At 40.9% G+C, this 16,430-nt stretch overlaps 1 protein-coding gene across 1 annotated transcript in view; it reads left to right on the top strand.

The window, feature by feature from the left end:
• The first annotated feature begins 23 nt into the window (after positions 1–23).
• The window catches only part of URB1 (URB1 ribosome biogenesis homolog), a 45,241-nt gene continuing 28,834 nt past the window's right edge, over positions 24–16,430 (top strand). The window contains exons 1-13 of the mRNA XM_003640479.6: positions 24–170; positions 346–485; positions 650–801; positions 2,442–2,574; positions 3,982–4,078; positions 5,451–5,536; positions 6,433–6,558; positions 7,675–7,805; positions 8,951–9,146; positions 10,402–10,539; positions 10,926–11,099; positions 12,133–12,283; positions 14,787–14,909. Coding sequence (XP_003640527.2) covers positions 41–170; positions 346–485; positions 650–801; positions 2,442–2,574; positions 3,982–4,078; positions 5,451–5,536; positions 6,433–6,558; positions 7,675–7,805; positions 8,951–9,146; positions 10,402–10,539; positions 10,926–11,099; positions 12,133–12,283; positions 14,787–14,909 — 1,777 coding nt within the window. The 5' untranslated portion in view covers positions 24–40. The remainder of the gene's footprint in view (positions 171–345; positions 486–649; positions 802–2,441; positions 2,575–3,981; positions 4,079–5,450; positions 5,537–6,432; positions 6,559–7,674; positions 7,806–8,950; positions 9,147–10,401; positions 10,540–10,925; positions 11,100–12,132; positions 12,284–14,786; positions 14,910–16,430) is intronic.

The following is a 16,430-nucleotide window of genomic DNA, read 5'->3' as shown; positions in this document are numbered from 1 at the left end:
GCGCGGCCGCCATCGCGGCTTCCGGGGCGGTGACAGCAGCATGGCGGCCAAGCGGCGCGGTGTGGCCGCGACCGGCCCGCCGGCGGCCAAGCGAGCCCGCAGCGAGGAAGGGGAGTTCAATGGCGCCCGCTTCAAGACGCTGCTACGGGACCCTGCCACTGCCGGGAAGGGTGAGGAGGGGCCGGGCGGTGGGATCCGTGGGGTGAAAGCGTGCGCTGTCGGCCCGGCTGCTGTGCGGCGGGGCTGAGGGTGATCGCCGCTCGGGGCACGTGTTGCTGCCCACGCCTCGGACCGCGTGTCCCCCGCACCGCGTAGCGCCCTCCAGGCTTATCTCCCTTCTTGCAGGTCTGGAGACCTTCATCTCCACGGCGAAGACGCTGCCGTCCGCCGGAATATACGATGTCGTGGAGGGATACATAAGGATTTCGGTGGAGTGTGCTGAAATTTTCAAGCTGCTGGATGGGGAGAAGAAGCCTGAAAGCGAAGTAAGGCGTCCGTGGCTTTTATATTCCGGTGTGGTACGGTGTGAGCTGGCTGGGAGCAGAACTGACAATGAAATGCTTGGCAGCGTGGATAACTGTTTACCCAGCTAATAGTTTCAAGCCCTACCTGGTGCTGGCAAATATTAACACGTTTCTCATTTTTACAGATGCTATTAATCTTTCAAGCCCTGGAAGCGATTTTGCTGAGGACAGCCAGTGACCTCTCCCATTTTTCTGTAGTGGGAACGAACATAGTCAAAAGGTTGATTCACAGCTACATGAGATTGGTCTATGCTGCGCTGTATTCTGAAAATCACAGGTAAGTCTTCTCTATTCTGTTGCAGAGAATCTCTGTCGGTTGCTCTGAATTGATCCCAAGGGGCTGTCCAAAATTCAGCTGAACTTACTGCTACCAATCTACCTTTATTCAATGAGATTGCTCCACATTTAGTAAAACAGCTGCATGTGGAAGCCTTTGTAAAGAGGAAGCTCCAATATGATACACAATCTAATGCTATATGGTACTTGTATGAAGCTGTGGTTTTCATTGCTTATGCCTGTCTTGGTGAGCTGTTGGATGGTATCTTCAGTCTTACCATTTTAATACTGCCTGGTTTGTAATCTTTATAATAGATGTATTTTTGTCCTTTCACATTGGTTTTTACTCTGTAATCTTTTTTGTCTTTTAAGGCTGATTGGAGCACTCTTGTTATCAGTCTGATCTAAACAACCATTCCGTGTGTTCTTTCCCTGTGGGGCAGATGGGATGTAACTAGTAGATTTTGCTCCATACCCCTGAACAGTAGGCAATGAGAGTTGTCCAAGGCCACTCCTTTGTACAGGCCAGCATTAGAAAAGTGTTTTCTGCCTTCCAGTTGATGATCATGACCACACTTCCTTAATGGTTGGACTGGATGATCCTGTGGGTCTTTTCCAACCTTGGCGATTCTATGATTCCTAGACCACTGAGATGAGCTTACTGCAACAAGCATTTTAACTGTACATAAAATCCCAAATATGTGAGGGTAGATATACTGTAAAAGAAATTTTGAAACTGTGCAAGATCTATATGTCTTGGTAATGATTTAAAGACTACAGCTTTTGGAGAAATCCTTCTAGAACCTGCGTGGGGCAGACTGCGGATTTATGGTGGTAGCCTTTATTCAGTAACAAAACTGCCCATACTGAAAAGTTTATTTGAGGATATAAATAGACATTCCCTTTTCCCTTCTTCTGTCTCCCCCTCTACTCAGTTGCCATTATCGCTGCCAAGCAATGCTTTTGGTTGTTTTTTACTTCTCTTCTAATTTTCCAGGCAATTTTACCCACTGCTCAGTGAGCAAAAATCACAACGGAGTGTAAATCTAGGAATTTTGTTTAAGGGCAAGAACATGGTTTTTGTGCTGCAAATTTAAATACAAGAGAACTGCTGTCATCCCACTGAAGTTTAAAAAAAAAATGTAAAAAGTATTTGGCTTCTGCAATGCGGGTCCTTCACCTTATTGGGTGTAATTTCTGTGGACGTGCTTGTGGCAGAAAAGTGCATAAGCATTTGCAGGACTGAGCCCTTTGCCCCAAAAATATGCTTGGAAAAATTAGCTGTTTATAAAAAAGCAACAAAATTCTTTGTAAATGGTGCAGAGTGTGTTTTGCATAAGTATTGTGATGGCCATGTATGTAATCAGTTACATATTGAGTTGAAGCTTCCATGAACTGCAGCAAGAGCTTTGCATGAGTGGGAATGCTTTGCTAATGGCTATCTTGATTGCTCATGTTGAGGCTGACTCTGATGACTGCTTCATGCCCGAAAATTCTGAAGGCTTTGATGGTTGTTGGAGGTGGAACGGGAGAATTTATTTTATTTAAAAATCATCTTTCTTTACATTTAATCTCTTCATTTGGTGGTTTGCGTAACTGTCATCCTGGAAATAACCTGCACGTTTTCCTCTTTCCTTTTAGGATGAGCCGAGTGTGCCTTACCCTGTTGTCAGCAATGGTGGCTCAGGGGCCAGATACTGCGAGGGATGTGTTTAGTCATTTCGATTTCAATAATAAGTTTCTGCCTGCATTAGTGAAAAAAAGAGATAAGAAGGTAAATTAAACATCCGTCCGTGGGTGCACCATGAAATGCTATACAATGACTTTATCACTTCTGCCAAGTATTTAAACTGTTGACAAAGTTTCTTTTGCCATATTTTCATCTGCAAAAACTTACCCCTTCCTTCTTGTGCTGCATCAGGCTGAAGTGCTTCTTGGTTATTTCAAATTGGCAGCAGAGCTGATCCATAGGGCATGAGTTTCCAATCTGCTTAGGTGGGAAACCCCCAGGGCATGTGTCTGAGCATCTACAATTGAGCAGGGGGTTGCTTGTATTCAGTGACAAGTGTAGGTGAAGAGCATCAAGTTCATGTTAAGAGCATTTTTCCAGTGTGTGAACTGCTGTTTGATCCCAGTGAAATAAATGGAGGTTCTGTGGTAGTTTTAATGGAGAGAGGATTTTGCCCAGTAACCAGAGTAATAAAATTTGAAATACAGCCAGGAGTTTAAGACAGTCTCTTGGAAATCCCAGTGGAGGACATGTGAATAAGCAGAAATCAGTCCTCTTTTTCCAAAAGGAATTCTGTTTCTCATTTCTTCTATTTGTTAAAAATAATCAAGATTGACCTGAACCAGTGTTTTAGAACAAGAATATTTATATTGCATTCTAAACATAAGTCTATATGAGTGTTATTTTCAACACCAGCGTAGAATAAATGTATACATTTTTGTTGAGCTTTTGTAATTTGGTGATAAGTGAGTCTGCAGAAGGTGGTTTCAGGGAGAAAAGTGTGTTGGTTTTTTTTTAGAGTTTTCTTTTAGGATTTGGTTGATTGGTTGATTTTCTATTACTTTTTCTTTTTCTATTTATTTAAACGTATTTGAGAGTGGCAGATTTCATGGTTTTTGACTTCACTGTAGAAGTTGCCTTTGGGAGTACCATCACCCCTTAAATTGAAATGCCTGTCTCAGCTGTGTGACCCAGCTAGCAGCTGTTATAGCTGAGGAGTGTGTATAATGCACCCAAAGGTGTCAGTGAGTGGCAGAAGCCTCCAAGGTTAGCACAGCTCTGAAAGCAGTAGCACTGCTGTCATTGGTGTTCATGGATGTTTGCCTGTGTACCAATCAGTGCAGAAGTGGATGTTCAGTGATGTGAATACAAGGGTTTGGCTTGAAAATACTGTTTCTTCGTTTTAGTTTGTAGCCTATCTTGTCTGTTGGGAAGTGAAACAGATACTTTCATATTTGATTTTAACTTGAATGAACTGTGATCTGTTTAATGCAAGAAGTTTTTAAAATTTACATGTACTGTGGATGTGTTGCAGATAAGTGCATGTGTGTGGCTGTATGTAATCTGCCTGTGGAAGTTGCTTAATTTATCTATTTATAGTACTTACAGTGATAGTCAGTTGTTGCAGTTGTGTACGATCTCTGTCAGCGCTGCCTTTTATCTTTCTTACAGGGAAGACCTGATGTCCGTATGGCCTATATTCAGTTTGCTCTCTCCTTTTTAATAGCTGGTGACACTGCAGTCCTGATACAAGTGCTGGAATTAAAAGGTACTTCATAATTGCTTGTGTATGTATATATCATAGAATCACAGAATCATAGAATGGCCTGGGTTGAAAAGGACCACAGTGATCATCGAGTTTCAACCCCCCTACTATGTGCAGGGTCACCAACCACCAGACCAGGCTGCCCAGAGCCACATCCAGCCTGGCCTTGAATGCCTCCAGGGATGGGGCATCCACAACCTCCTTGGGCAACCTGTTCCACTGCGTCACCACCCTCTGTGTGGAAAAACTTCCTCCTAGTATCTAATCTAAACCTCCCCTGCCTCAGTTTAAAACCATTCCCCCTTGTCCTATCACTACCCACCCTTGTGGATATTTTTTAAGACAGAGTCTTTCAAAGATGGTAATAAGTAAGAGCTAATTCAAAATATGAGCAAGATAAGTGCTATTAAGACACAAAACTATTTTTAATTTCTTTCCTGAAAAACTGTGAACTTGTTCAGTATTTTAGAGAATGCCTCCTCTGTTTGAGAGTAGTGTTTTCTATCTGCAGAAGCTTTACAAAAATAGAAAGCCTTTGATGGAACAGATCTAAAAAAGAGAACATGTAGTACAAATTCCAGAGAATTGGTAAGCAGAAAAAAACTGTGGCCTCTGGGCTTGCTCCTGACACATTGGTAGTTTTTTTGAAAAGCATTAAAGGTAAGGACTGCATGTACTTCAACTGTGTTTCTGTTGTGGTACAGGACAACTTGTTTCTGCTCCCTTAGACTGCTTTTTGTCAGTGATTTGGGAGACTAGTGTAATGTCCTTTGCATCCTTTATGAAGGCATTATGTGGGAGCCCAGCCCTTGTCTCTCAGAGAAGGAGGTCAAGCTCAACAGGCAAAGAGTAAGATCCTGAAAGTCAAATCCTATTGACACTTGTGTTGACTTTAGTGGCTTGTGATATTCCTCAGTTGTGACCTTTGGTGGAATTATGAAAGAATTCAAAAAGGATTGAGAAATATTCCTTAGTTGGCAGCAGTTCCTACAGTGAGGGCATGAAGCTAGGCCATAATTATTGACTTCTGTTGTTTACACTGCCCTGTGAGCCCCATTTTTCACTCAAGTTCAAACACTGCATATCACACTGGGATCTGAAATATATTTGAAGTTGACGGATGCTGTTGCAGAAATTGTTAAGAACTGAGTTGTCAGTTTAGCTAGTTATGCTGAGACGGGTTTGGCAGCATTACTTGCTTGTCACTGGTTACAGACACATCATCCTTTTGAACTCTTATTGCAGTTTTTTGGGTCATTCTTAACAGAGAAGTCAATAGTATGGCATGGAGGAGAAATGGATATGAATTTCCTGAAGCATTTTAGTATAAAAATAGCTTTCACATCTCCACTAAACATTTGAAATGTCTTCTTAGATTTCATTCCGGATATTTTTCGTTCTGGAATAAAGGAAGACAAAGTTTCTACCGTCAATCTTCTTCTCTCCACACTGAAAACTAAGGTATGTGTATGGGAACTGTTGAATCACGACCTGAACCTCTGGTTGACCACCTGAGGCGAGTGCTGAGTCAGCTGCAGGGGCACAGGTGAACACAATTTCACCTGAGTGACCGGAAGGGGTGGAGCCAGGCTCCTAGATCCCATTTAAGGGCTGACTCCCAAGGAGAAAGGATCTCTATCTGGAGATCGCTCCCCTTGGAGCTCTTCTGCAAGCCCATGATATGGGTAAGCTCTTTATTTCATTACTCCTTTGTAAATGTGATAATCTCTCTGGTCCTATATGTATTTACATTACAATCTGTATACCTGTTTGCCATACCGGTATGGTACACCCTTGAAACTGCTTTGTCTCATTTTCTGTGCTTCTGGAAGCAGCTTTGTAGCCATTTCATATAAAATGTACAGCTCCTGAAGATGTTGGCACCTTGCTGCTGCAAGTTTGTCAGTCTCTCCGTTGTTGATGACATGTTGAAGTTTGATGATAGCTTAGCAGCAAACTGTTTCAGCACTGAAGCTTATGTCTTCCTAATGTCCCCTTCAAAAGGAATTCATTGCATAACTACTACTTAGATGCTAATTTCATCTCATCTGTAGTACGTGGTATCCACCAGATTCTATTGTTTTAGGTTGCAATTGCAGCAATGCCAAGCCTGAAGGTCAAAAATCTTGTAGCATTAATGTTCCCAGTGACAATGGGATTGGTCCTTCAACGGATGCATCTCATGCTGAATCGAGGAGGTCTTAGGCTTGTTGTCTATGAGCTAGGTTATGACATACCACCTTATTTCCAGGAGAGAAAGGATTTTGTGATGTTTGCTGCTAAGTTGCCACTATTTTTATTAACTTTAAATAGAAGAGAATAGAAAAATTTCTTTTTTTTTTCCTCACTGTTTTCAGGTGGTTCAAAATAAAAATATTACCAAAACCCAGAAGGTACGCTTTTTTACTGCAGAAGTGTTGAATCATGTGGCTTCACTTTACCGATGGAATGGGATTACTGATGTCAGCTCTAAGGATTTCAAGGTCTGGTAACTGGAATGGGTTACACTTTCATTTTTCTTAATGTTGTAATTATGGGTTTTTTTTACCTTTTTGTTGTGGGACCGTCTAAGGCCTGGCTATCAGCCTGATGGAAAGCAGTAGGAAGACTTTGTGTGCTTCCACTGAGTTTTGGTTGCAGTCTCTTCAGCTGTGTCTTCATTATCACTTGATCTTCAGAAGTCTTTCTTCATCAAATCTTACAACACTGAACAACTACCTTCTTGTACGTCCTCTACTGGATGTTTATACCTATGCTATTCCAATACTGATATGTTGTTAACAACTTTTTGGAGTAATTATAATGATCAGCTACAATTATCAACAACAACTCCCAGCTGCAATTGTCAAAGGTTCATTTATGGGAATATTGCATTGTCTTGAACGTAAAAGATGAATGGAATAGGGGTTCACCCTTTTTTTTTTCCCCGTCTCTTTGATTGATATGGGTATTTGATTAATTCTTCCATTTTTGTGTGATGATTGTACATTCATACTCCATCTCCTTTCCCTGTGATATTGACAAGTTCAATGCAGTGTTAGCTACCTATCTTTCTTGTCCCATATTAAAGCTGTCCCATCTTGTGCCAAATTGGCCCAAAGAACATATGTGTGCTTTTTTCACATACTTTATGCTGAAGGCTTTATTGTCTTCTGTTTTAGTCTTTCAGAACTTCTTCAGACAGAAGCTGCACTGTCAGCCTGAAAGCTTGTTCTTTCAGATTAAATTTTCGTTCCTATTCTTCAGAGTCCCAGGGTAGCCTCGCCCCAGTTTATATAAATCATGTACTGCTACTTTCCTTTAGCTTCCCTTTTTCTGTCTGTTTTGTCTGGCTTCTGCACAAAAAGTCCTAGGTCAGCAATGCTCTGCACATAGTATGTATACATATATGTTTGGGGTGTTTTCTTTCCTTGAAAATAAAATAGCTTAATATTTAAAATGTTTAATACAGAAACTGAAACTTCTTAATCTGAACCCAAACCTAACTTTCTTTTGATACTTCTATATGAAAGGAGCTCCATAAAACTTAGAGGAATTGCTGTAAGATTTTATTCTTTACTAAAATCTTGCCATTTTTTATTTCCTTTTGATTTTTATAGGTAACTGAAGGTTCTGAAGAGGTGGGCAAGGCGATGGTACGAGAACTTGTCCATAATTTCTTAATGGACCTCTGCTGCTCTCTGAAACATGGCATTACTTTTTATGATCCAAGTCTTGGAACTTCTGGCAGGTAGGTCACCAGTGAGCTGAAACCGTGTGTGCATCTTGTGCTACAGCAAGGCAGGTCTCATTAGTTATCTTGTTTGCCTTTCCAGTCCTTTGCAAGTGAACTCTACTGAATTCTGCTTCTCTGGCAGAAGAGAGAAATTCATTACTGTTTTCTTGTTTTGTTTTTAACTTCCCAAGATCAAACTGTTGGGTTTCCTTATACCTCTACCTACTAGAGAGCGCTCTGCTGTATTCATAGGGAGGTAGTGCTCCTGTTGCTCTGAGCCATTTCTATAAATAACTAGACACCTAGTCTGTTACTGTCAGATGTGATTTGTGGATGTGAGAATAAAATACCAAAACTGTGCTGTATACCAGGTAATGGTAAAATAATTTACTCCTGGTAGAACCAGGTATGGTTTATCCCAGATTTTGGCAAAATATCGCTGTTGATTTCAGTAATGCCAGAATATGTGCTGCAGTACCATCTGGAAACATTTCTTTACCTTAACTGTTTCCATTGAATAACTAGTTAAAATAAACATGCACTGAGATTATGACTAATGAAGAAAACAGTCTATACTCTTGTAATTCTGTGGAGGACCTATCATATGATGAGCCTGTGTTTTGTCACGTTAGCTGGGCAATGAAGATAGCAGATCGTAGTAGCAGGTAGTAATACTAAGTGATGCTACAGCAGGATGTGTCTTGCTTTGATCAGAAGTTTAACTGGTATTATTCTGGTATCTGAGGCATTCTCTCTTTGTTTAGGGATGTGCAGAAGTAAACTTAAAGGGGAAAAAAAAGGGGGTGCTGGAGGGTGGGCAGGTAGGACTGAAAGACCGTTTAGTGCTTCCAGGTTTAATATTAAGCTGTAATTCTGTATCCTCAGCTTTGTGAAGTTTGATTAGAGTATCCTGAAACGTTGTGGTTTTAATTAAAAGTAATTATTGTTGAGATAAAAAAAGATATAATTCAGTTCTTAGTTTTCTCAATATAAACTCAGAAATTGTTAGCTGTTTCAGATGTCTTGCCTTGGATTTTCCCCAGTGTCAGAGGAAATGTAACTTTTTGCACTGCAGTGTTAATTTGGAGCTGCAGAGTTAGAATCACATGTGAATAACTCAAGTAGGGATTTCTTTTTTTAATGCTTCTTTTCTTCAATAGGGGAGGAAATATAGTGCTTCTGCGCTTTCTGCTTGGTTTAAAAACTGCAACAGAAGATGAAATGGTTGCTGATCTTGTGGTGAATATTCTTAAAGTATGTCCAGATCTGTTGAATAGATACTTCAAGGAGACCCAGTATTCCTTTGTTCCTAGAGTGAAGTCGGCTTGGACGGACAATATGAAGTTACTCAAAAAGGTAAAAGTATGAATTGTGCACGCTGCTTCTACACAGAAATGCAATTCCAGTATTCTTTTTTTCCTCTAAGAGTTGAAGTAGTTCTGGTTAAACAACAGTGCAGGATTACGCAAACTCATGATAGTAAATATGGTGCAGTCAAATATTCCTAACCTAGAGAAAAGCAAAGGATCTTTGACTGGGAAACTTGCTTTCCTTGCTGTTACAGAAGGAGATTATAATTAATGCCTCACATGTTCTGCCATTGCTTTGTAAAATTTATTACAGTTTGGGTGCTGCTGCAGTACAGGATTCAGTCACCTTCTAGTGTGGTCATGTTGGATATAAACTGAATTTTTGAACTTAGACGAAGTCTTCCTAGTGAGGAGTAAAAATTTCATTGAAATAAGTCAGAAAATAAATTGAAGATCAGGGAGTGGCGTTTTTTGTTATACAGACAGCTTTTCTGTATTGGAAAGAACTCAGATGTCTGAAGATGAATTTTGTTTGCAGCTGTAAATGACAGCATTTTAAGAGGGTTTATTAAAATCGCTGAAAGGCAGACAGACACAGTCAGACACAATAACAGTTTTAAACGAGCAGTGAGGAAGTGAGGTGATGAAGGTTTAAGTGACTTAAGCAGGAAGGACTTAATTGCTCTGAAATAACACCATCAATTAGGTATGTTAGGGAAGAAGCAACAGGATGCTGTTAAATGTTGAAGTCAGTAAATGGACGGGGGAAATGGCATTCTGTTTTCTGTGGGTGCTGAGGAAAATGAAATGACTCGAGCCTCAATTGTTTTTAAAAAGTGTAGACAGAGTTGGAAGGTCACTAGCTAAAAAGTCATTTTCAGAGCAGGAAGCTGTATAAACATTTAGCTAAACCAGGAAAGAAGGAATTGGTGTAAGAAGCTGTAGGAAACATAGTGTTGATGATACAGTTTTTGAGATATAGCATTTCAGAAGCTCAGCTAGAAAAACCTTTTGTCCTTTCTAAGTCTTCCTTGGCCTCTGTGCTTTAGCTTAAAATCAGCAAGAAGCAGACGTTATCTCTTGAAAAGTAGTGGCTTTTAGCAGGGCTGCGGGCTATATACAGGTGTTTCGTTCAGTTGAATTGGAGTCTGAGGGATGCTCTAGAGCATTCCTGTGTAAAATTTGACATTTAGTGCTGTCATTACTTCTGAAAAGTTAAAGCTCTTTTGTAAATTCTTCCTCAGAAGAAGCTGCTAGTTCCCCGACTGTCAATTTTGATTAAACTGTTATTTTTATTTCAGATCTATGAAGCTCAGCCAGAGATTTCCAATTCTTTTAAGACTTCTGAGTTTATTCCTCTTCCAAGGTTGCTTTCTATGGTGATGGTAACAACAGTCCCTGCAGTGTGCAATAAAACAATGTTCACCCAAGGGCTAAATGTAAGAGCAGTTTATTTTTTTGGTGTGTTTTTCTGTCCTAGTTAATGCTATTTTGTTAAAGTGTGTGATTACCCAAGAAGTTTCTTAAGTTGGTTATATGTTTTATATTGTCCATTCCAGCATAAAACTGATGTGGGGAAGAATGGGAACATCAGTTAAAACCTGTTGGTACTGCTTCCAGTAGGTATTTGCAAGCACCAGTTTTCCCAACACTTATTAACTGTTTGGGTTGGGAATCTGAAAACCTACAGGTTCTCTTCTGCAATGTAAAATTTAAAAAGTAATTCATTTGTTAGCAACTGTTTACATGTATTCAGAGTACGGAGAATGTTCAGAGCAATAAGAGGAAGCACTGAAATGTCATTAATGCTGTTTTGCCCTTTTAGTTACCCAGCAAAGTAGTGAAGCACAGCATACTATCACTTGTGTCAAGCGTCCTGAAAAGAGCCTTGAAGAATATTGAGTACTGCTTGAATGAAGAGACTTGGCAAAAGTCAGAGATCTACTCACTGTCAGTGATGCAGGAATTTGTACAGCTGTACAGAGAAGCCATCAGCAAGGTACAAAGTGAAAAGACAACTGAGGTCTAATGAGTCATTATATGGCAAGTAACTACTGTGCACTTTCTCCCTAAGTGGTGATGGCTTGGGAATGAGGAGATAGTCTTTCAGCAGGGGAAGAAGCTGTGCTTTAAAAGGTCTTAATAACTGATGCCGTAGTAGACTACATTTCCTAGCAAAGCTGGCTGATGGAAATATGAATAATGTTTTATTGTCAAACATATGCAACATTGGCAGTTATTGAGCAACAAACACATTCCAAGAGCAATTGGATTCAGGCAGGAATCAAATTCCCCTGGTTTAAGTAAACTGAAGCTAGCTTTGCTCATTCAGAGTTAGAAGTTACTAGATGAGGTAGCATTTGGGTTGATAATAGACCACTAGGAAGAAAGAATGAACCTAAATTGACTCCGAAAATGATTCCATCTGGAGTACTGCATCCAGGCCTGGGGCCCCCAGTACAGGAAGGATGTGGAACTCTTGGAGAATATAAGCAGGAGGAGGAACAGTTGTTTACAAGGGTGGATAGTAATAGGACAAGGGGGAATGGCTTTAAACTGAGGCAGGGCAGGTTTAGGTTAGATACTAGAAGGAAGCTTTTCATACGGAGGGTGGTGATGCAGTGGAACAGGTTGCCCAAGGAGGTTGTGGATGCCCCATCCCTGGAGGCATTCAAGGCCAGGCTGGATGTGGCTCTGGGCAGCCTGGTCTGGTCGTTGGTGACCCTGCACAGAGCATGGGGGTTGAAACTGGATGGTCATTGTGGTCCTTTCCAAACCAGGCCATTCTGTGATTCGGTGATAAATTTTTTTACAGGAATATTTTTTTCAATAACATGTTCTCTCATGTTTATGTTCTGTAGATTTGAAAGTGGACTGCTTGATTTCAGATGTTTTTTTAGATTGCATGGTAGATCAGTCACAAACTTGATGAAGAGCAGACAATTGTGACGTTGGTTGGTTTTGAATATTTGCGTTGGAGTGGCTTTGTCTCATACAGGAGAGCTAATACAATTTACTCCTTTTGCTTCTAGCTTTTACCAGACATGAACAACATAGTAGCTGTTTGGCAGTCTCTTCTGAAGGAAGGGAAGGAAAACCAGGATGGACAAGAAGAGAAGAATGAAACTGCTGTGTCCACTGTAGAGGAAACGTCTGAGACGGCAGAAGTTGCTGAACAACATGGTAGGCAAAGCAGGTGAAGTCATTGCATCTTACATGTGTGTGGATATTGTGAAATCCTCATCTAATGTAAGGTAGTTAACTTCATCAGAGTCCCAGTATCACTCATGTATTTACTACTCGACTTTACTTTGGTCAGTTCTTCAGGCAGTTTAATTCTGACTGTTGTAAGAGTTGGCCAGAACACAATCTGACGTAAAGGCTGGCATTGTTACTAGGAAGTGAAGCAGTGCGTCTCCCTGTTGCTGCAGCATCACAGATGAGGTTTAGAGGGACCTCTGGAGATCATCTGGTCTAACCCCCTTGCTTGAGCAGGGACACCCAGAGCAGGGTGCCCAGGCTTGTGTGCAGTCTTCTTTTGAAGACCTGCAAGGAAGAGACTCAACAACCTCTGGGCATTCTTGCTGGTGCTCCGTCACCCTCATAGAAAGATTGTTTCCTGAGGTTCACACAGAGCCTGCTCTGTTTCAGTTTGCATCCTTTGTGTCTTGCCCTGCCACTTAGCACTGCTGAAAAGAGGCTGGCTTCATCTGTTTTGCATCCTCCCTTCAGGTACTTATGTACATTGATGAGAATACCCTGAGAGAATACTTCTATTCACTAGGCTAAACAGTCCCACTCTCTCAGCCTTTCCTTATGAGAGTGATGTTGACTCTGTAGCTCTTTCTTGGGCTCTTTCCAGTAGCTCCGTGTCTGTTTTGCCCTGAGGAGCCCCGAACTGGACAAAGCACTCCAGGTGTGACCTTGCCAGTGCTGAACAGACGAGGAGTTCCTCAACCTGCTGGCAACACTTTGCTTAATGTATGCTTTCTTTGTGGCAAGGACACAGTACTGACCTATGTTGAGCCAGTGTCTACCAGCAGTACCCACAGGTCCTTTTCTGGAAGGCTTCTTTCCAGCTGGTGTGGCCATCAATGTTGTCATGGTTCTTGGGGTTGTTCTTCCCCAGATGCCGGACTTCGTAGCTCACCTTATTGAGCAGAACCTTCCTGTCCTTTAACCTCCTGTGCTTTTCTGTGACACAATAAAACAGACAGGAAAACTGTTCTGCTTGGAAAAATAACTTTTGAGTGATTTCAGTTTAGCCATGTTATCTAGCCATGAGAACATCTTTGTGAAGCACTTGGTTACGGTGGCTGTACAAGTGCTTGTGTTGCTGTAGCAGTGGAGTAGGAAAACCGAAGTGCCAGAAGAGGGACAGAGCGCTGGAGTTGGAGGCTTCAGTTTTATTCTCACAAAAACATTGTCCTTACCAAAGGACTTGCTTTCATAATCCCATTCCAGGAAACTGAAATTTTTAGTGTTCTTCTGTAGCTTGGCTAGCAGCCTGCAGTGGTTTACTGAGACTGAAAATAGATCTACAGACAGCTTTGTGCCCTTGACAGGGCATGTTCCACACTGAGACTTTCTGTAGTGGAGAATTCTTCAGTCTGGCCTTCTGTCTGTGATTTTGGCAGTAAATTATTCCTCAGTGCTGACACTGGAAGGCTACTTACTGGTAGAGTGCCTGATAAAACCGCGGAGAAACCATTTTTTAAAGAACTGTAGCTTTAGTTTCTCTTCCTGCTAGAATGATAATCCCCTCAGCTCACTGTTTGCAGCTTTATTTGCACTGTGGCAACTTTTTCCAAATGTTGAGACTTGGGCAAACAGTGACAACATTTATGCATGGCAGCCATCCAGTTCTGCATGACTCCCTGAGGGAGAGCCAGTTAGCAGGAAGAAATAAATTGTTTTAAAAAATGTGGCTACCCTTCATTTATTTTGCTTCCGTTCATTAGTGACTGGATAGCAAATTGCTTTTATGCATCCTCACGTTATAAAATAAAAGAATACTTAGCTGCTGAAATAACTTCTCTCAAGATGTAAATGGCTGCCCTAGTAGGGGTTGGCCTTTCTCTCATACAAGTATTTGCTGTTGTCCTTCTGTTGAGAGGATGCTTTGAGAAAGCATTATTTTGAAAGAGGGAAAGAAGAGGAAGAAACCTCTGAACTAATAAATTAGTGTGTGGCTTGTACCCTACCTCACTTAAACCTACCTGACATTAGGTGAAAATAGTGTCCCCCAAAACCAGCAGCCTGACCATCCCCCCTTCACTTTTTTTCCTGTTGTTCACTTTTGAACTGAACAGCAGTGGCACTGACTGCATTCTTTTAGAGGCAGTTAAAATGGTGGTGCTGTCAAATGTGTGAGCACTTTAGAATTGCTTAAAAATGGGCACTGAATAAGCTGATTTAATTTAAAAAATATTCATACAGGAATACTGGGAATGGAAACGGGATTCCATAATGCGTTGGGTTTGGGTTTTTTTTCTGTTTCTTGTCAGTAAGAAGGTAACTGAAGTTTGTAGGCAAAGCTATTGGAAATAGTAATTGACATAATCAGTAATGACATTTATAATTAGTAAACAATTACTAATTATCATAATGGGTAACGTAGGTGCTACACTGTGCTTTCTTGATCTGAAGGAAGGAGAAACTAATTATGTCACAACACTTGATTTAGGTTCAGATGATGCTGAGACACTGTTTCTGAAAGCTGCATTGCTTCAAGTCATTTGCCTTTATCAGAAAGTTGTGCCCCACTTGGTAGCACGGAGCAACTTTGATTTTAGCAAGCTGCTGAAAGGTATGTGATGTGTATTTCTTTTACCTTGTTGCTTCCTATGGCTACTTGTAAAGTCTACAGCAGAAGGGAATATTTGCTCTGTGGGCAGAAGGAGAAAGTTTTCTATAAGAAACTCATTTCAATTTCTTGATTGCATTGACATTTTTTCTGTTTCTGCTACTCTCAGTTGTTTAAAGTGGTAATTTGCACTACAGTCTTCCTCTTTGTGCGTGTTTCTGTATTTATGGGATTTGCATACAAGGGCTGTGTGCAAAATCTTCCAGTCCTGCTTGTGGTACAATAAATACAGCCATTTAAAACTGAGACTGGAGGAGAGAGCGAATTGTTGTTTGGGCATTGTTGCTGTCTGTGGGCCAGCAAAGCTAATAGGCCACCAAACTAGAACAACTGTCCAAGTTCTGGAATGTATAAGAATGGGAATTACCTAAAAGCTATAATTAAAGTCTGTTAGGAGAAAAAGAACTGAAATAAACAACAAAACAATGTCCCCTCATATCAGCTGTCTTACCACATGAATCCAAATAATGTATCCTGTTTGTCCCATTACTTTTTCGAAGCTGACAGAATGCAGGACAGATTTTCATGAGGCAGATATCTTTGGTATGTTTTGTTACATAATGAAATAATAAAGCTTGAAAATAAAGCACCCTTCTCAGAAGGGAGCTTGGATATTCATTTTGGTGAAAGAGGATAAGGTAGGCAATGGTGTAAATTAATCATGAAACTTCCCTTCCTCAGATTCCAGCCTAAGTTTTGGTGTTTCTTCCCCTCACCCTGATTGAAACATACATTCCAAAGGCAGCATGGCTTTCTACTTTGTATTAATGTGCCATTTTAAGAGCTCATACCATTCTGTTTGTCTTGCTGTTGGTTAGACTTTGAGATGCTGGCTTTTAAAATCTATTGTTCTCTTTCTAATGTGGACCACGAAGATGCAATGCAGATGATGAAAAGCACACTGACACCAAAGCTTTGTACAGTTGATCTCAGACTGCAGTTTAAGCATGGGCAGGTCAATTTTTGGAGCATGCTGTGAGGGTCTCTGCATGACTTTGTGACCTCTGAGGTGAATAGTTCTGAGGCTGTGCCATAGTGGTCTTTATGAGCAGTGACAGAAGAAATGTAGGAAGAGACACAAATGTATGGTTCTGTGACCTGTAATAAACACTGTAATTAAGATTTGTTATTGACTTAAATTCTATATTTTGCTCTCTATTTCATCCATTGTCTTGATGTTCTATAGGACCCAAATTTTCAGAGTAGCTGAGAGTGGCAGAAGAGATTATGTATTCCCGTGCAACAGCAATAGATTGTGCTGGAAGCAGGAGGAGGCAGGTGATCCCTGCTGGGTTTCAGCCTTAAATAGGTCAAACATTTTGTGTATGTATGTAGGTCTCATGGTCTGGAAATGTATAAATTGCCTGCTTACTGCAGAGTGATGTTTTGAAGCTCTACATGATGAGTGTACCTAACGATCTCAGTCAGATACTCTGACATAAAGTTAATCATGTTGCCTTCAAA

This window comes from Gallus gallus, chromosome 1 (genome assembly GCF_016699485.2).
Source record: "Gallus gallus isolate bGalGal1 chromosome 1, bGalGal1.mat.broiler.GRCg7b, whole genome shotgun sequence".
NCBI classification, from domain to species: Eukaryota; Metazoa; Chordata; class Aves; order Galliformes; family Phasianidae; genus Gallus; species Gallus gallus.
This window is presented reverse-complemented; position numbering and strand designations above follow the sequence as displayed.